The sequence below is a fragment of the Camelus ferus genome, chromosome 24 (assembly GCF_009834535.1).
Source record: "Camelus ferus isolate YT-003-E chromosome 24, BCGSAC_Cfer_1.0, whole genome shotgun sequence".
NCBI lineage: Eukaryota > Metazoa > Chordata > Mammalia > Artiodactyla > Camelidae > Camelus > Camelus ferus.
The window spans coordinates 3881636-3902741 of NC_045719.1; the positions used below are offsets into that span (position 1 = coordinate 3881636).

Below are 21106 nucleotides of genomic sequence, written 5' to 3' on the forward strand. Positions count from 1 at the left end.
TTTGCTATTGCTTATGATAGAAAAATTGGTTTCTTGTCTTAGCAATTGTCAATTAACTTCATAACTCCAGAGAGTTTCAAAGACAGAAAATCAAACTAAAATCAGAAAGGAGAATTATGTAGCAAATATTATGGTTTACACCATTACCAAATCACAGCACTGATGCATTCTGTGATCTATGATGCTGCTAACATGGCTCCTGCCAGGTCCGGCAGTGCCATCTCCAGGTGGGACACCCCAGTAGAGAATCAGTAGACACTCCAGACACACCAGTAAAGTATGAGTGTGCCCACCAGTTTGTTGTTTCTTGTTGACGCAGATGGCAAAGCTCATTTTGCCTTTCTACACCCCAGTCCCAACAATATCAATTTCTATGTATAGTCCTCACGGCCATCATTTTCCAGTCTTTAAAATTTCATCCTCTAATACCCTCCAAATCATCCCTAGTGACTGAGCCCTAAATTAGATGCTGCATTTTAACAGAAGGCATGTGATCGCCAAGAATTGCCTCAAATGAGGTCATGGACACTCTAATTTCACAGTTTGAAAAACAAAAGCACTTCCTTTGTCTTTTATCTCCCAGAGATTTTTTTTTTCTTTACCAGAGATAAAAATCTGACAAAGTGAAAACATAAGCAACTGACCATGTAGAGCCCAACCCTGATTAGCATTTCCCTATTTCTTCAGTGTTTTCACTTTCTGTTTCTTATTTTAAGAAACTGTCTTCTATGACAAATTTTCACAACAGTTGATTACTTTGTTTTCCAGTTTTGGAAAATACAATCGCACATGGCCTCCTGCCCTCCACTGCATAAACATTTATGGGGCATGTCACTAGACACTGAGATCATAAAGATAAACCGTGGCTCCAGCTCTTAGGGAGCTGCACCCAGTGTAGGGGCCGGGGCCGGCTACAGAGAAGTCACATCGTCATTACCATTGGGAATAATAACTAGAGGGCAGCAGTAGGCCCAGGTTCACTGGGAGCACAAAGGAAAGAAACTGGATACAGACTGGAAGAGCCGAGGAAAAGGAATTAGCGTAGTTTTTCTAGACAACACAAGCTGTGGCCCAGCCCCATGCTGGCTGTAAAGGAAGCATCGGAGCTCAGTGAGGGCCTGGTACCTTCAAGGGCATGGAGAGTTTAAGCTGCCTCCTCCTGTGGAAGAAGTCCAGGAGACAGAGGAAGGAACCCAGAAAAGAGAACTGTGCTGAAGGTGATCAGAAACTAGAGTTTTGAAAAAACATTTTTTTCTTTTTTTGGTATCTATATGATGATGAATGTTAACTAAACTTACTGTGGTCATTGTTTCACAATATATGTAAGTCAAGTAATTATGCTGACGCCCTAAACTTATACAATGCAGTATGTCAATTATATCTCAATACAACTGGAAAAAATTATTTAAAAAATTTTTAAATGACATTTTGAAGCTATCACCTTTCCCTTCCTGAGGTCCTCACTGAACTTTAAATGTGTACTGAGGGTTAATCCTTGAAGATACCTACACTTTCCTACATGAGAAAACCTGTCAATGCAAAAAAATTATGTCTGCCAGTGTTAAAATACTCCTTTTCGAAGAACAGACCAACCACACTACTCTAAATGTGCATTCTTCCCCAAGGCCTGAGGAGGAGGGCAGCCCTAAATAAGTGGATGCCAAACATGCCTACAAAAACCTGTGTTTGGTTACACACATGCCATCTGACAGCCTGGGCACAGAGGAACGTTCTGTTGTGATACCACACGTTACACGGAGAACAGTGAGAATAAGGCAGTATGAGAAAATACGATGAGTCCTTCCCATAAAACATGGCACAGAAATGTTAGAATACAAGAGGCCTGAGTTGCTTAAAACCTGTTTCCTCGTGGGAAAAACGAAGCTAGACGCTTTCTGAGGATACTCGGGGCCTCAGATACGCTGCCTGAGGAACAGGCTGTGTGTAATCAAGGCACCACATCAAACCCCAGGTAAGGAGCAGCATCTGTCCAGCCCAGAAATCGCAGACGGCGCTGGCGGGGAGTGTTCGCAGGAGACAGCAGTGTGTGTTTGGCTTTTACATTTCTAACTGTCCTATAAAGATATGCTGCTAATTTGCTACTCAGGACTTCAGCTCACCTTTCTGGAATCTGTTTTCAGTGTGTATAGCTACTGACTAGATAATGTGCAAACAGACCAGATCAGTTGCTTGCTCTAATTAACTTTCAGCTCAAACATTTTTTGCCTCATGTTATGATTATATTGGTCAGAGATGTACTAGAAGCTTTCACTCCAAGCTCAGAAATACTTCGTTAACGTAAGAAAACATTTTTCCGTGTCTTGGCACAGAAGATTAGGGGCTGCTGGTCTCACGGGCAGACCACACACCTGCACAGGGATCCAAGGAGAGCACAAGGAAATGAGAGCAAACTCCCGCTTAGGAAACGAGCCTTGGACTGTGGGTGTGAAGGTCAAAAAAAAAAAAAAAAAAAAAAAGGATTAATTCCCCCTGTCTTTCTATTAGAGAACAGAATTTCCAACCTCATGTGGGAATTACTGAAAGGCTTCCGTTCCCTCTGCACCTTCCTTGAGAAGTGGCTAAAACTCAGTACTTTCCTGTGCCCTGATTTCATTAAATGCTGATTGCCAACATTTTTCACCTCTGAGAACAGAAATACCCCATTCATACAGGTATCATCTCATAAACCCAAGGTACTCCCAGCCTCTGCCCCACCAGCTTTCTCCCATCATCCCCAAATGCCCAAGCCACAGTTGCTGGCCACCATGGCAATGCCACCTTGAAGTGTCCTGATTAGAGGGAGACAACATAGAATAGCAGCCTCCAACCCAGCAGGCTTTCTAGCTTACCCCTGGGTTAGCCACAGGCTGTTTTTGTATAGAACTTGTCCCACACTCGCTCAAAGCTAATCCCTAGGTCCTGAGGAAACACTCTTAATACTATGAGAGTTCTCTCCAGGTACACAAAATGGTTGTGATAGCTGTAAATATAAAGATATCCTGGATGGAAAAACAGGAGAGGAAATTTTAAATACTAATTTGACCAACATTTTCTTAATTTGTGGGCCAAGAGCCACCTGAAAATGTATGCAAATTTGTACAACACACACGTGTACTTTTCAAAGAGATCTAAGGCTTTTATTAGATTTTCAAAGAATTCTACGACTTGAAAAAGCTAAGAACTACATGGTAAAAAAGTAACTCCTCTTATTGTGAAATGTAAAAATACAACTCAGGTTCCCAAGCTAGAAGATCAAGAAAACATAAAATACATCACTTTTTGCTTTCATCTGAGTATCTTTGAGCAGTGAATTCCAAATTAAAAGACAGTATTTGGCATATATGCTGTTTGTGAAAAGTTACCTTGCTACAATAGTTCATCAAATAATTTTGACAATACAATCTGTAATTTGGCTTTAAATAAATTCATTCTAACATCAGAAATAAGATATCCTGGATGTGAAATAGTTTCCCCAAATAGGTACTGATGCAGTAAATGGTTCATTTAATTGAATATTGGCTAAATTTGAGCTCCAATCATACTTGGGCATGTGGAGAATTCTATTCTAGGGATAGCATAATTCCAAGATGGAAAACCTGTAACTTAATCTCTTTCACCACTTTCCCAAAACAAAAGGGGTGCATTCCAGAATGCCAGCAGCCATGGGCTTAATTGCAGCTGACCAAGTTGAGATGACCTATAAAATCTGCTCTGTTATTAGTAACATTCTTGCCTTCATGGAATTACCAAAATGAATGTGGAGGTCAGGGTTTCATTAGTGTTGAGTTAAAAGTCTTCTCCCCCACCTGTCCTGTATCCTGCTAGTGCACAAAACTGGGAACAACAGACATCTCTTCCACAATTCATTCATTGAACTAATCCCATCTCGCATATAAAATCTTGCAAATAAACATATAGACGTTACCACTACTTCCCTCACCAATTTCTCTGTACATCCAAGCTGAATTATTAGCCCCCCTTTACACCCTCTTTTTGCCCCACACCCTACTCATACACCAATATATCCACATCACCTAGTACATCTAAGTGCCAAACTGAAACACCTCTAGGTGTTTCCTCTAGGAAGCAAAGCCTGGGTTCTCTCTAGATGCATAAAGATACATAACACATGATTCCCAATGGTCTTGGGCTCCCTCATAAGCTCTTCAAGCACAGAAGCTGCATTTTGTTTAGCTGTGATCCTTCACAGTGCCCTCAAGAGAAGATACTGAATAGATATGTGCTAAGAAAGAAATCAAAAGAAATAAATAGATGAATGAGCTGAATGACAGAGAATCTAGAGGTCTCTATTTCCTCAGTTAAAATTTGTTTATTTTTCTTACACATTTACAATGTTAAAACAGTTACTTGGATAAAGTGTTTAACATACTGTTTTTTCCATCAATCAAATCTGTTCACTAAATGTGCAACTCTCACTCTTCCCTGGCCAATCCTTGGTTTAATTTCCAGAATGCTATTACTGAATTCCTATTTTTGTTTCTCTATCCTATTCCTTTAAAATATGTGAGCTAAGATCGTTTCCCCAATGTCAATCGGATGGTATATTTGTATACATAATATATAGTGTGACTCATATCCATCACAAACCGAACAGGGCAAAAAACATTAACTAAAGACTTCTGAAAAATCTGGGCGATTCTTCCACTGACTCTTTGTTCCCTTGAAAAGTCATTACGCTGAGATTCAGTATCCTCACTGAAAAATGAGAGGTTGTAACTCGTGCAACCTTTAGTGCCTTTCAGCGTTATGTATTCTAGAGAATAAACTCTCTGCATTTTGCTGTGATAGGCTTACCATACAACTGTTGTGAGAAAGCAGAGCAGGAGTAGAGCTGTTTACATCAGGAGACTGAGTTCTGTGACCCATGGGCCACATCCAGCCCACTGCCCTTTTTAGTACATAAGGTTTTATTATCACACAATCATGTCTGTTGCTTTAACAACTGCTGCGTTTGTGCTATCAATGGCAGAGTTGCAACAGAGATCATATAGCCAGCAAAGCCCAAAATACTGGTCTTTTGCAGAAAATGATAGCCAATCCCAGGTCTTCAAGATGTGCATTGAGGTTTGTGACCTTCTGCCTAAAGATCTCACCTCTCTTCCCCAAATGAAACCTGGAATTTCACCATTAGAGATTAAAAAAAATGTATATATGCTTTGGAAAAGCAAAATGCCTTAAGCGTTAAGCAGATAGTCCTTTAGTAGTAATCAAATGATCCCTACCTGGGACAGTAAAGGAAAATTGAAAAGCCCCAGGAAGCCAAAGCAAATTGAGCAGGCACCCAAAATACATGTGCCTACTTTTCAGTTTTGCCTAGGTCCACCATGGAGAGATGAGTCTCGGGATTCTGATATTGTGATGGGTTTTAATCTAAACCTGCCCCCTCGCCTAGCCCCTCTTTCATGCAAGTATGATAAAACCACCAAAAATTTTTACCTTTACATTTTTACCATTTTTAGGTTCTGATGAAATGATGTGTTTGAATCTCAAAAGCCATTACTCTGAGTAAAGGAACGTGGACACAAAACAATATATACTGTAACATTCTGTTTATATGACTTCCAAGAATAGGCAATGTATGGTGACAGAAGTCAGAAACTGGCAGGAAGTAAAAGGGACATGAGGAAATTTCTATGGTGTCGGAAATGTTCTGTACTTTATTTTGGATGGGAGTTACATGGGTTAAAAATCAATTAATTGAATACCTAACTTGCGCATTTTACTGTATACTGAGTATACCTCAACTTTAAATTTTATTGAGTGACTATTATCATTGAATAAAGACTTTTTTGTTTGGGGATGTATCTTCAGAAATCTTGGCGATCTTTAGGATCACTGCTCTTATACAAGTTTCCCTCCACAGTAATGGATAAGGGAATGAGGTGACAGAGAAAGGAGGTGGGGGGCGGGGTCTTGACCGCTACACCCACTTTCCTCACAGGACATCCCTGCAGTATGTCAACAGATGTCTCAGTTTAGGGACCTAGTCTTTCATCAAAACTCAAAAGCAGAAAATGAGGAAATAGGTGAAACAGATTTTTTTCCTTAAAATTGTGTGTGTGTTGTTGGACTATTAAAAAACACAGAGAAAATATACAACGTGCTTGTGTGTTTCTTGGTAGTCTCTGCTTTGTATTAAATTTGCTCTAATTTTGCACCAATATAAATAGAAGTATTAAATCTAGCACATGTGATATTAATAAAATTTATCTTTCAAAAAATCAAGTTATTAATAAATAATGTTTTAAGCCTGAACAAAAAAATAATAAAGCACCATGGCATTCTTAAACAGGATCTATCATTACTATTAACTGGGCTACCAATCTACAATCATCTGAAAAATAAAAATCAGTTCTGCTTACTGGAAAGGCTGTATTTTTCTAAGAAAAGCTTAAAGACAAATATCTTACTGATGTATTATCCTAGCTTTGGTAGTTTTTTGAAATAAACCAAACTCTACTTAAGAGAAATCAAAGGTACTAAATTAGACAAGAGTGCATCCTTACTATACAGAGTAAGTACCCAAGAGATCATTTAAATAAGCAAAGTTAAAGGACAAAGGGAAATGTGTTATTACAAAATTAGTACAGGTTTGTCTGAACTTATGTTTTGGTTTAAAATCTAGGATTATCTAATTACTTTCATTTACAACTTAATAATAGAGAAAAAGGCAATTTAAGGGTTAGAAGAGGCCCAAAAGGTCAACTAATGAAAGACTTTCATTACCCTAATGAAGAAACTGGACATGTAACTGGGTTCAGTCTGACCCTCATCATTTAACCCCAAGGACATATTAAGAGGTCTCCTCCCTGCCTGGTCGCACACACCAGCAACCGTGGCGACACATGCTGTCCCAACCCCTCAGACTGCTGCTTCTGCTGAAAATACTCTTCCCACTCTCATTCCTCCTCCTAACTCATGCTCATTCTCTACGGCTTAATGTAACTATGACTCCTCCTAGGTCCTCTCCTCAACCCCTTTCTCACCCTCACCAATTTGAGCCCAGTGTTAGTTACACCGTCTCAGCTTTCCCAGAGCACTTTATGCATTTTTCCTCAATCATTCTTTCAACCATTCAAATGTTGAATGTCCACTCTGGGCCAGTGGGCTAATGCTGGGAATACCGAGAGAGAGAGAGAGACAGACAGACAGACAGAGAGAAGTGGTTTCTGCCCTCAAGGAGCTGCACTTCAGATGCAGCTGAAATGCCTAACAGTCCATCTATTCTCACTGAAGGACTATTAATCATTTTTGCAGAATCTGACAGAGTATATGACACACAGAGGCTCAATAAATGGTTGCTCAATTTCACTTTTATTGTAAAAATCGAGTTTATATTCTTCTTGTTCTAATGAGTGAAATGACTCTTAAGCAAAACTGAATCATTAAAACAGTGGAGGGTATATTTACCTTCTATTAATTGTCCATGCTGCTCTCAGTTTTATGTGTCAAGGCATTGCATTTACAGTTGCCAGTTTTGATTTTTATTAATTATTCTTTACTTCATAGCATATTACCAGGAGTTTATGTTATCATATGACGAAAGGCTAATTTAGCAGATTCTGGGAAAGCATCTGGGAAAGGCAGTACATAAGGTCAAAACAGTATATTCCCTAACAGAACACTAACCCAAGATTTCTAATGCTTCTAGGGTCAAAAATAATAGCAAGTTATGAAAATATCATCATCTATTAAATGGGAATATCACCTTCACTATTATCTAATGAATTAACTGTTCATTTACTTGGTAAGCATAGGTGTACAAGTCCAGGGGACGACTTTTAGTCTTGACCTTATCAGTCATTTAGCTATCCTGATATGGTTGTCCACTCATTCTTAACCTAATGCCTTGGCTTCCAGAATTCTCCTGCCCTTCTGGTCTCCATCCAAGACTCCCAAAGCTCTGCCTTTCCCTAAATGGCACTGCCCCTCAGGTTTCCATCTTTGCTCCACTGCTGTCTCTATATACTCTATTTTCTCCTGCCAGAGCTCATCCAGTCCCAGTTCTAACTATCTCTCAAATGCTGAAGTCTCCCATGAATAAACAGCTTATAACTTTCAACCTTGATCTCTTTCCCAAGCTTTCAATGTGTATAGCCAACTATCAGCTGGGTATATACACTTAGCTCAAAATTTCATAGGCTAAACTTCTCCCTATCTACAATCCAGTCATCCACAAGAATTCTCAATTTCAGTTAATAACATTCCAAAACAAAAACCCAAGTTTTTTTTCCTGGTCCCCAGTATGTATTTAGTCACCAAATTATACCAACTTCACCGCTTGTTTTCTCCACAGACTCCATCACTCCCTTCCATCCATATTTGAATGACTCCATTCCAGGCTCTCATTATGAACAACAGCATTAGCCTTCCAAATTATTTCTCTTCCCTGCAGTCATGGTACTCCTTAAAACCATCTTTTGACTTCAGAGAAATAAAGACATTGGGGGATCCTGGAACAGAATAAGCAAACAGCTATAAGATCACAATTTTTACTTTACGGATTTTAATTCAATAGCTCTAAAACCAGATTAAAATTATCTGAATTGGATTTGAGAAGGGTGGCAGTGGGGAGTGGAAGAGACAGAAGAGAGACTAAATCAGGGTAAAATTTGATTAACTGAAGAGAGTTCCTTCTTAAGACACATTAAAAGGCCCTCTGAGTAGCAAAGTACTTTCATAAACTCAAAAAAGAATTGGTGCTAATTTTTTTTTGACTCACACAATTAGAACTTTTTAAGGGTCTGGATAAGAGCAGTATCATGTTTACTTAGGGCTGGTATAATTGAAATCAGCTTCACTTGGGCTTATTCTCAGCAATGACTCATGTTGTTTTAGCTGGTGTTGACTCACTGCCCCCACAAAGGATGACACAGCTTTAAACAGGCAGAGCCTGGCCTGCTTTTTCCAATTACACGCTTCCAACAACTGAAGATGTGGGAGTCCTCTGGAGTGGAGCTTTCTGCAACTAAGCACAATTTTGATTTTACACAAACAGTTGCCAAGTCAACCTTGTAATCACTGAGCTTTATAAATGAGGAGGAGAGAACTGAAGCTGTGGTATGTTAAAAATCACAGGAGCCAGGCATCCTCTGTTTTTTCCAAAACAGAATCTGCGGAAACTTAAAGTCAGCTCTTTTCCCATTTAATTGCTTACTCTATTGAGGTCATCAAATGTTTTTCTTTAAGATGCCAATGAAAAGTTGCAGCAAGTGTGTTTTCCAGACTCTCCAAGTTACATCTGGTGAGATAACGTGCAGGGGGAGTTGTAACAGTGTTTGAAAGGAAGCTAGGAAATGTCGTTCTCATAATAGTCACCACCTTTTCTCCAGTTCTAGGCCCTTAATGTCCTCCAATCAGGGAGCCAGTTTTTCCCTCCTCCGTGTTTTCCCTGCTGTTGGCCTGACTGCTCCCAGAACAGGGATTCATGTCCATGCTGTGGGCCTAAGTGGGTAACCTGGTAATGCAAGCAGGTGACGAGGGGCCAGCAGAACAAATTCAGAGCCTGGCTCAACAAGTTGGTTATTCCTTATGAGGCTTTCAGCAAGACACTTTTCCATACTTTGCTTCCCAGCTGTACCACAGAGATTAGTCCTCACTCGTTACACGTCTTTCATGATGCTTCGTTCCTATTAGTAACACTCTGAACAACCTGGCTGGTTAAGAATAGTTAGAGATGTCTGAAGACATGCGGTTAGCAGAGGAGCCCAGCCCACAATGTTTCTATGTAACTGAAATGACTGCCCAGTCTCTGTAGTTCCGGTGTCCCAAGAACCAAAGTTTATCAAAATGAATACCTGGGAAAATGAACACAAGTGCCCACACAGCCTGGAAGCCACTCTGATTCTGACCTCTCCAGAAGATTCGAGTCCAGACTACAGTGGGCCCTGGATTTGTTTTCTAAAGAGAAATCCTTGAAGCCCAGTTGAGGTTCAGTGTCATCCAAGGCTCGAAGGCCACTGACAGCTAAGGGCTGCTGTGTTCAGGCTCACAGGAGACCAGGGACAGCTGGGGTCGGGGCGGGACAGCACACACAACCTATCTTAACTCAGCCTCAGTTTCTGAGCAACATTTGGAACATAACTGGTCTTCACAAAGGCATGGTCCCTGACCTGCTGGTCCCTTCCAAATCAAGATGAGGTGAAAACTTGACTGAGTATTAGGAGAGAAAAGAAGAAAACCTCATTAATTCTCATGGAGCACTGCTTCTCAACCTGCATTAAGAATTGTTATGTTATAAGCCATGTGCAAGGAACAAAGTGAAAAATATGGTTTTAACCACAAGTATCTTAGTAGTTAAAGAAAGCAATTAATAAAACTAAAATGAAAAATTCTAAGAACACGAACCTAAGAGTTAAAGGATTAAAAATTACCCTCCCCTACAACTGCCTAAAAAGAGCCCTAGGAAGATGATTTCCTATAACTGATAGGCTCTCACTTTCTTGGTCAAACTGAATGACTTCTGAAGCTCATTTTATCGATTTTAAAATATCGTTACCCAAATATGACTGCAAAAAGGGTAAGAATATAGCATTTAAATTTAAAATATACTATTACTTCAAATGGTAACAAAATTTCTCAAACTATTTATATCCATTCATATTTAGCTCACTCCATGCTAACTGCATTAAAACAGAATAGACATGATTGCAAAAGAAAAGACTAAATCAAAACAGTATAATGCCTACGATGTGAAAGTTTGTACTGCTGGTCGCTGAGGGGAATGTGATAACCCTATCCCTGCTCTCAACAAACCTATAACCAAACTGAGGCAGAAAAACACTAAATCCATAATATACTAAATAATGGTTCAAGATTGAAATAACAGGATAAAAGCACCAGATTTGGAAGGGCTGTCATTCCTTTGCTGTGTGATCTTGGGCTATTTCTTGGTGCCTCAGTTTCTTCCTGCGTCACTGGATTGTGCTAAGGATTAAATGAGATAGTGCAAGTCAACCTCCATAAGCTGTCAATAAAAGGACGCCATTTTTTTTAAGAGAACTGACACAAGATAGTGTGTGATTTAATTATCAAAAGATCATCATTGTTACAGCAGGTGAAAACTCTTTGGTTAACTATTGCCAAGGAAATCTTCCGAAAGGAAGTTTCGTCCTTCCTTCTTGAACTACATTTATTCTCTTTTGTTTTGCTTTTCATCTCCTGCCACTTAAATATGGGTTTAGTCCCAACCACTGACCTGTTAACTTTGGCTACTGTGTGAATTTTTCAGAATGGTATAAAGGTAGGGAAATGTGGGGAGGAAAGAGATCAAATATCATATTATTAGTTATAATGTCATTTTAGTATGTTTACCATTTTTCCTAAACACCTGTCAGGTTTCTCTACAGATCTATAAAAATTTAAATCCACTGATGGGCCTCTGTGTAAAGACAAATGCACTGTCCAGTGTTTCCAAAATGAATTTTCATAAATGAACACTCAACAGGAAACTTCAAAGGAATTCTTTTTCTTATATATTACAGATATACAAAAGCAAGTTTTGTGGCTGACCACAAAATTTAACATAAAGATTCATCTCTTATATGTAAAAGATAATCAGCACCACAACATAGAATTACTAAAACGGTACAAATAAATCTCAAGTATTTGACAATTTGAAAACTACAACCTACTACTCTGTCTTTGGTTCCAGCTTCTCCTTCCATCCTTGGTACTGTGTGTATGCCGCCGTCACCTACTCATGAAGGGGTGAGGAACGAATGTACAGGCTAATTCGTTTTACAGAGTAACGTGGAACACCCTGGCTGGTTTGCAAGTTGACATTAGTATATGTTCTCCTACACTTGGGACTACTTTGCACTTGATGCCTGTCAAATAGATAGTTTTATCTGTAATACTCATTTATTTAGGACTGACCTAACACATTTGATACTCAAAAGAATGTGTCATAAACCACAGAAATTTAAGAAGATGATATGTAGTAAAACAATCTACTACTTTCTTTAGTTTCCACTTTAGAAGCTTTTGGACACATTAACATTTCTGATGCACATCCCCTAATAATCACAAAGAAATGGATACATGAAATTTCATGTCATGAAAGAACAACACGTTATACAAAACTCACTAATTCAAGTAAGCATAACATAGCAAGAAATTCTGTTAATTCTTACTGTCTTGATGACAGTCCTTTAGAAAAGGTTCTTTTCTGCACTATTTAAAGATACACTTGACTTAATATCTTCATCCAAAGAAGCTTTAAAAGCAAAACAAAGTCTGTTGCTTAAATGGATAATTTTTATTTCCAAACTTTTCTTCTAAGAAACATTTTATTTCCTTCCTTTTCTTTGCTATATAACATTTTACTTTTATTCTTTGCTGGAACCAGTATCTAGAGACCATAGACAGAGAAACCAGAGAATGGAAATGACTTCAAAAATGAAACAGTTTGGTTTAAGGATGAAATGAGAAGAAATTTTGATTCTATGCAAATTTGAATGTTTACTTTAGTTATGACTTACTTGCAAATGTTCAAGTCACATCCCACGAACACTGGCAAGGGGAAAACGTTTCCCATCAGATGCTAATAGTTCTGTGAGAACAGAAAGACAGCCCAGGTAACAAGCTCCAGCCAAAGTGGGATCTAACAACTACCATCTCTGAATACAGCAATTAATTTAGTAGCTTTCCGATTATTTTCTATTAAGCCTGTAAAAATTTGCTTTCAAAAAACTATGGACTTTGAAAATTACGGAATTTATCTTTATAAGTTTCATGAACTCAGATCAGATAAAACTAAACCATTTTATTGCACTTTGTGGCAAAAGTGTGAAAAGAACAGTAGGTTAAATGGCCAACTTTTTAAAGGCAAAAGTAAAAATGAAAAAATGAGAGAGAATACTGAATGTGGACTTTACAGCATGTAAAATAAGTCAAACGCAGAAGGAAGTAATGAGAAAAATTAAAAAATCACTATTAGAACATCACTGTAATAAACGTTATTAGCAAGATCCATATGGATGCTAAAATCAGTGGAGGAAAGTTTGAAGAAAAACAGGATGTTAGTACAGTTGAAAAGTACCTCTCCCAAGATATTTATTAATTGTGCAAGAGAAAGTAGCAGCTTCACAGTAGGGAAACCTGGCAGACACCACCTTAACCAGGTGGTCAGAGGTAACATCAACATTAATGAAACAGTAACATCACATCTCGACTCCCAATATGATACACGGAGACATAATTCTGCGGAATTCTCACCCAAAATGCATAACTTCAGTCTAACCATGACAAGACATCAGACCAATACAAATTGAGGGACTTCCTATGAAACAACCAATTGATACTCCAAAAGTGTACCAAAGTGTCACAAAAGACAACAGACTGGCAACAGATTGTAGGAGGTTTGGGAGTTATGACTAAATTCAATGTGGGATCCCAGAGTCAAGTCTACTACAGAAAATTTCCAATTCCAGTGGAAAACCTGGTGAAATCAGAATAAAGTCTATAGTTCAGTTAATCATATTGTGCCAGAGTTAAATTTTTGGTTTCAATAATGGAACGCAGTTCTGCAAGATGTTAACATTAGGGGAAACTGGGGAAGGTTAAAGGGGAACTTTCTGCACTACTCCTCCAAGTTTTCTAAGTCTAAAACTACATCAAAATAAAAAGTTAAGGGAATGTTATCATCTTCGTCCACATGAAAATGATTCTACAACACTCTAAGTTCCCTGAATTTTTTCAGATACATTAAGGATTAATGATCAGGGAGAACTGAGGTTAAAAATGGACAGAGCAACTGGCCAAACGTTTGGCCAAACAGGCTCAGAGGAAATGCGCCAGATGTTTTCCAAAAGCCCCGCACGTGGAGGCACCTACAATCAGCAGGGACCTCACTGTAAAAAGAAACCAGAGACATCAACTCTGGTTTCAACTATCACATAAAGAATGATCTATAAATACCTTATTCTCTCCTAAGAATCCTATTTTCATTATTCTTTCTGAATCCTCTAGAAAAGCAGACCTAATATGCCCCAGAATCTGGTGGGCCTGTGTCTGTAAGCTCATAAAGACCTACATTAATGCTTAACTGAATAAGAGTTGGCACCTTTAAATCAATGTCTTTTTGATTAATTAATTTCAATCCAGTAATGTACCAATAAACATGTCACTAAATGTTGCTAACTTTAGTCTTTTCCACAAATAAAATATTTACTTTCTATTCATCATTAATTCTATTTTAATCAACTTATTCCTATTATAATAAATCATTATGCTATCAGGAAACAATATGCCCTTGACAAAAGTTTTAACATTGCTGTAGAATGAGAATTCCCAGGGTAACCTTGGTGAGATTCTACATTTGTTTTTGAGGAACAGCTGCTCTTTTCCTCCTCTATTTTGGTCCTTTCTCAGGAAGTTTATGGTATATTGAGATAAACATCAGAAACACTCATGACCATTTCATACTATTCCTTCGCCAAAATATTTTTATATATAGGAAATCGTTGAAAAACAAGCTCCACCTTCAGCTACCTTTCATTTTGTAAGTGTAGTCATTTTGAACATATGTTAACATTTTCACTCTGGATTCTGACTGAGGGTCTAGAAGCTTAGCCTCTCTGAAAATCACATGATTCCAAAGACAATTCCAACCATTTGCTGTAACGAAAGTGAGAATTTATAATCCTTCATTCTCTTTTATCCTTACAACAGAATGTAAATATAGAATGTTTGTGAAACAAGGAATTGCCTTCTCTCCTTCCAACAAATGCTTAGTACTCTTGAGTCTTTTTCCTGCATGAGTAAGTTTGGGGGATAGGTACCAAAAATATTTTACTCCTCTTTACATCAACTGTGATTAAAAGCAACAGTAGTAACAATACAGCTAACAATTGTCAGGTGCTTCCTTGGTGTCAGACACTAGTCTAAGCAGCTGAAGCAGACTGTGCAAAGTCACGTGGTAGGAAATGGGGTAGGAGACGAGCAGAGTCTGGCAGTCTGATCCCAAGCCTGAGTAACTGGCAAGTACACTTTACATTGGCTACTACTCATTTTAATAAAATAAAACGGGCAGGCCCTCAAAGAAACTGAATGGACACCCAGCTTCAGTGTGGAAGAACAGGGAGAAGCGTGTAGCCATAATAGCTTCAGCCAGTGAAGGCCTGAGTTGCTGGATACTTTGATAGCTACATTTTTTTTTAATGGGAAGCTGAAGGCCAGATTTATATCTGAAGCCTCTTGATTTTGAAATGTCGCCACTTATTTCAAGCTTTTTTCTATAAGTTCTATTGGTCCAAAATGTAAAGGGTCACATTCCTAAGGCAGGGTCTTCATCTCATTCATCTTTGTATCACTAATGCCCATTACATTTCTGGCACATAGTAGGTACAAACAGGTTAATTTCTGCTATTCAGAATCCTTCCAATTTATTTTGGCCATTTTGTAATCTTGGTAGGGATTCGTTAACTTATTAAGTTACTACAGTGACCAGACACTGCTCCAGGCACTGGGGATACAACAGTGAAGAAAAGAGAACAGTGAAGAGAGAAAGAGATACTATTTTAGTGGGAAAAATAGGCCAAAAAATAAAGATAAAAGCACATAAAGTAAATGAAGTGGAGGTTTAGAAAATAAGGAGATGGTTTGCTTTGAACTGAAACTATGCTACCCAGAACTAAAGAACGACGACACTTAGAAAGTCAAATAAAATTGTCCATGCTTCCTAGTTCCACACTGGCCACTGCTCCACAAATACATTACACATATGCAAGCAATTTAAAGGAAAGGGTATTCTTGAAAGAGAGAGTGCTCTCTTCATAAGTAGAACAATATGGTCTTGCTCCTTGGCTTGAAAGGATGTATTGATCAGGAGTTAGTGAGTCAAAGGTTAATAACTCAGGCCTGATTATTTCTGTTATCAGACTCATGATTGATGGTGTCCTCTGGCTCCCTGTAAACACAGGAACCCCTTTCGATTGCTGTTCCTGGGAACCAAGGAATTAAGCTATTCTCTCATGATTTAGTTGCAGGGGGCAGTGGTCTACCTCCTGCATCAGAGGGTGAGTGGCACAAAGGATCATGCACCTAAAATGCAAACTTGGGGCAACATAAATCTGATTGGCAACTGTATGGTGAAACACCAACTATGACAGGCAATGCTTTTGCTCTCATATGTTATTACTGCACAAGACCACATGCTGAGTTAATGGAACTTCTCCAGTCTGCTTTGGAAAGGGATGTAATTTCGGATAGCCCAAATGGCACAATCTGGCTCTTGCTCCTCGACAGCTGCAGGGAACCACAGACAGAACAGCTACCCCAGGACCACCTAAAAATGCATGAACCTGGCCCTTGCTTCTCATCAAATTACTTATATGTTTAGTTACTCATAATATGAGTAATTATACTCAAGAATCATGTTTAGGAAAGAAAACACCCTAAAGGCAAATGCAAGTCTGTACCTTCAAGCAACCTCTAAAATAATATGCCAGAAGAAAAATGTTATTTGCTCACTGTCTTTTTATAAAAATTAGATTTCACTCAACCTGTTCTTTTTGGAAGAAATAATATTTTCTTTGTTAGCCAAGTCCAACACAGATCTCATGCCAGTGCAGTCTGTGCTTCTCACGGATGCTAGCCAGGAGGATATTCCTTGAAATAAAATCACAATCTGTTGAAAACCTTGCAAGTCAATTAAATTAGGAAACAAGTAATCCTTATCACATAACTAAAGTAAAAGTAGAAGAAAAAAATTACTGAAAATAAACATGCAGAAAAGCATACCAAACTCCCCACTCGTAAAGAAAACCGTTCATCAATGGATCCATGGCAGATAAACAGTCACATTTAAACTAATAAAACTTCCCCGAATACGTGTCGGATACCAAACTATCTCACTATCCTTAATATTTTCGTCCACCCACAGGAACTTCCTAAGGGTCTAACATTTTCAGTTTAGTTAACAGAAGTCTCACATGAACACTCATAGAGCAATTTAACACAAGTCCTTGATTCATTAAATCTAAAATGCATAGTGAGAAACTTACAGATCTCGTCTGACCCAAAAGAAAATTATAATTGTATTTATAGAGTCAACATTAGCAATAACACATTAGCAATGACACCAATGTACTTACACAATTGAAAGGTTTTTTTAAATCTAGAAATAAAATTGTTTTTAAAAGTCTACTGAGATTTTCTTTTTGGAGAATCTCTACATCTGTGTTTTAACTCGTGTCTAATGCAGTTACTAAAGTTCTTCATAGTTTGCGGATCTAAGATAACGTATTTTACATTTATTTTCCATTTTCTGCTGCTGTTTCATTTTAAATGACTTTTAAAAAAAAATTCTCCAATAGTTCAATCAGTGAATTTGGCAGAAATGAGGCAAATGCCTATTAGCAAGCTGTATCAAGAACACAACTCTGCCGCTAAACACTGCTAGCCAAGTCTCTAGCCATCCTCCTCGGAGCCTGGGTGGGTTTCCCACTTCCAACCAAAGACAACACAAAGAAAGGGAGGCTCACTCACTGAGTCCACCAAAACTTGAAACAACAATCAAGTAATGCTGGTCCAATGCTCTGGCGGAAAACCCAGCAGCATATGAACCCCCAAGCCCAGGAAACCTCTGCCCCTTCGGCGCGGCTCGGTACCTGCTGCCCGGGTGGCTAGCGGCAGCCCGGGGTGCGCAGCGCGGCTCGGAGCTGGGCGGCTGGGGGCGAGCGTACGAGTGGTAGGCGGTCAGCACCACGCCGCCCGAGTCCTCCACTTCCATCGTCAGCCGCGCATGTCTCCGCTCCGGCCCGAGAACAAAGGCGGGGACCAGCATGGGCCAACGCACCGGACCGACCACGGTGGGGAGGCTCGGCCCGTCCCGCTCGGGGGCTCCTCCCGCTGCTGTCAGGGGCGCAGGCACGCGCCCCGCCGGCCGGGCAGCCTGATTAGCATAGATTTAAATACACGCCCACGAGCCCCTTGGAGGGGGGGGCGAGTAGGGGTGCAGGGAGGGTGGGGAGGGGAGAGGGAGGGGTGCGATCCCTGTTTCTAGGTAACTGGAAACCAGCAGCGATCCTTAGGGGCTCGGGCTTGCTGTTCTCATAAAGTTTTTCTTGCTTTGTTTCTTTTCCTTTTCCTTTTCTCACCCCCACCCCCACCCCTTCAAACGGGAGGCTTATCCCGAGGCCAGGAACATTTCCTGCTTGGCAGCACGAAGCGAGAGAAAGAAACCCTGCCCGGGGAGCCCCGGCTGGGAAGCAGAGGGGCCAGGTCAAACAAGAGTGGTCTGAGGAAAAAAGGAAGAAAATGTGACACTCTCTCACTTAAAGCATCCACATCAAAAATGGAAGAGCTGGATTACGTTGCTGTTTACTTAGCCAAGTTACAAAAACTTGATTTCCTTTCAGGCAGGTAATTCCCTCTTAAAACAAGCAGAATCCTCACCCTCAGTGCCACAGAACCAGACTCTTACCTCACTCTACATCCCCTTCCTCCTCCCAATCCTGATCAAATTAGCAGATATGCTTTCAGCTGGTCTGAAAATTAGACTTGATTATCATGGGCAAAATGCATGTTACTCCCTGAGGTCTTCACTGAGGGAGGGGACGGGGTCTGGCAGGGAGGCCCAGTCAGAAATTTGGGGTCTGATGTCTTTACCTATATCAGACTAATGGCACAAATGAAAAGTCAACATCCTTGTAACCAGTTTAAAAGAGAAGCAGAAGATGCTACAGAGAGGCCCCCCGGACAGGGGTTTTACCTGTGGTCTCTTACACTCCCGTGGGAGCATGTGGACTGGAAAGAGGACTCAGTTCACCCCTTACTGAGGGGTGAACTGGATCCTGCTACTTAACTTCTCACTATCTGTTTTTGTATCTGTGAAAATTTTCATGGGATCAAAAGCACCAAGTGAATCGCTAGTTCTCAAGAAATGCTGGTTCCCTCTGCGGCTTCCTTCACATTCTTCAAGAAGGGAGACATTTGTTTTCACTGCACTTTCAGAGATTGGGAAAGCAAAAAAAAAAATCATCCAAAATGCTTTTTGAAAATGTTTTGTTGGCTAAAGGGGTGGGATAATAAGGACTAACATTTACCAACATACTTTCTTGTCATGTGCTGGATCCTGCACATTAGCTCTGTAAACAACTGTGAGGTAGGTAGTAGCAGTACCACAGTTCAATGAAGAAACTTCTTAAGTATCAGCATGTGGAACAGGCACACACAAAGAATGCTTATTTTTCCAAAATTTTCAGATACAAAGAGGCATCTGTTTACCTACTGTGTTTAATAACAAAACATCAAAACTAAGAGAGTATTTTCTTAAAATATGAAGTAAAGAAACAGTATAAGTATTGATACACAACCACGATGCCTCATCTAAAACTTCGGGATGGAATATGTTTTAGAATTTATAAACATTTTTTAGTTTTAAAAGGTAATTTGGTACATGCACCATTTTATATAGAACACACTTTATCCACTGCAATTTGGGATAGTACCCTGTATTCAAACATATTATTTCTTCAGCAAAAAAAAACTGACCCTAAGTGGGATAAATAAAGTCTGTTAATAGCCTTAAGATTTTTTTCATGGCAGGTTTGTCACCAAATAAGTCTTGACACGAAACTTTTTTAAAAATGTGTAATTTGACAGCTTTTTGAATTTTGGAATTACCGTAAGGAATTGTAGTGGTGTAACCTTTTCTGACCACAGAATTTCTCCCTGGCATTTTTTGTTTGTTTTTGAACTGGAGTGGAGACACAATTTTAGATATGTGCAGGGTATTTCCTTAAAAATATTTTGGCTGTAACTCACGTCCAACATTTTGGAGCGCTCCCTCACGTTAGCTTCAAGGGTCCTCCTCTTTCTCTTGACATTCCTAACTTAGACACTCTGGAGTCACTCTGGTTCCTCCCTCCATACAATTATCACATCTGTCATTTCCTTCTCAAAATGTCTGCCAACCATTCTTTCTGTTCCTACTGCCACTGTTCTTGTTCTCACAGCACCATTGCTTTCCTGGGTGATGGCGATCTTCCTTTGACATAGTTACTTTCCATCACGCTCCTCTTCATCCCTCCCCACATTCAGAGTGCTGGGAAAGTGACTTTCCTGAAACATAGGACCTCCCCTTTTTCAAAAACCCTCAATTGCTACAAAAAAGTCCAAGTTCCTTACAATAGGTCCTTATTAATCTATTTTGGTCACCTACGACTTTTTCACTCCCCAGACCCTGCGGCCCACTTAACACCAGCCTGTCCTGCATTCTTACTTTGCCTTTGCTCTTACCTGTCCTTTGCCTGTCTGGAAACCCTTAAAACCCCCTACCGACCCCCACCAAGCCTTCTAGGGTGTTTCAAACTCAAAGTAACCCTCCTACTACCTCTGTAGGGATCACTTTTGCTCCTGTGGTGGAACAAGCTCATTCTGCCATGTAGTGAAAGGACAGCCAGCCAGAACCATGTGTGCACTCACACACCCAGCTCCTGCACCCCCTCACACGTAGCTAGTGGGCAGAGCCCCACTGTGCCCAGATGTGCCACGAAATCCTTCTCAAAACAGAGCTTGCAGCAGCAAGATAGCTTTCAGATGAAACTTTGCTAATCCAGGATCGTATTACTATTTTCCAACAAATAGTGTCTTCCTAAGTTGTAAGCTATTGGAAGTAGTACTGTCACATTTTTGTCTTTATATCCCAGAGACTGTTTTGCAGAGCAGTCAATCAATAAAGAACATCTGTTGAGTGAACTTATGAATGGATGAATGAATTGGTGAATGAGATAGCACTCTTGAGTGCAACAGTTGCAATCTATCAAAGTAGCCAAGGAATTATTATAAAAGGTTCATAAGTCTCTATGGCACTGCAAACTAAAAAAATAAAGTTTCACATGTATGTATTAATATTTTTGTAATGTGGGTATATGGTGTTGACTTAATAAACGACAACTCTTTAAGCATTCTTGAGTTTTCAGGTTTCATAAAGGTGGTGGAGTGCATATATTAGTACTAGAGAATGTGCTGTGCAAGGATTCTCCTCTCACCCTCCAGATCCACCTGCCACCCTCACGACTCTGCTTGGTGCCTAGTGGCTCGCCTTATGGCTTGCACCTGTGAGCTCTCCTGCCTCTGG

At 39.7% G+C, this 21106-nt stretch overlaps 1 protein-coding gene across 8 annotated transcripts in view; it reads right to left on the bottom strand.

Moving 5' to 3' along the window:
* The window catches only part of ARHGAP28 (Rho GTPase activating protein 28), a 141458-nt gene extending 123389 nt beyond the window's left edge, over positions 1 to 18069 (bottom strand). For 3 of the 8 annotated variants that reach the window (XR_004314855.1, XM_032467117.1, XM_032467116.1), the window contains exon 1: positions 17634 to 18069. Coding sequence is in view for 5 of the 8 variants with exons in the window: in XM_032467117.1 (XP_032323008.1) it covers positions 17634 to 17809 (176 nt within the window). In the remaining 3 variants the exon portion in view is untranslated. Of the gene's footprint in view, positions 1 to 12503; positions 12527 to 17633 lie in introns of those variants that run through there. The other 5 variants (XM_032467118.1, XM_014561133.2, XM_006186927.3 and 2 more) reach the window with 4 other exon arrangements.
* Positions 18070 to 21106: the final 3037 nt, after the last annotated feature.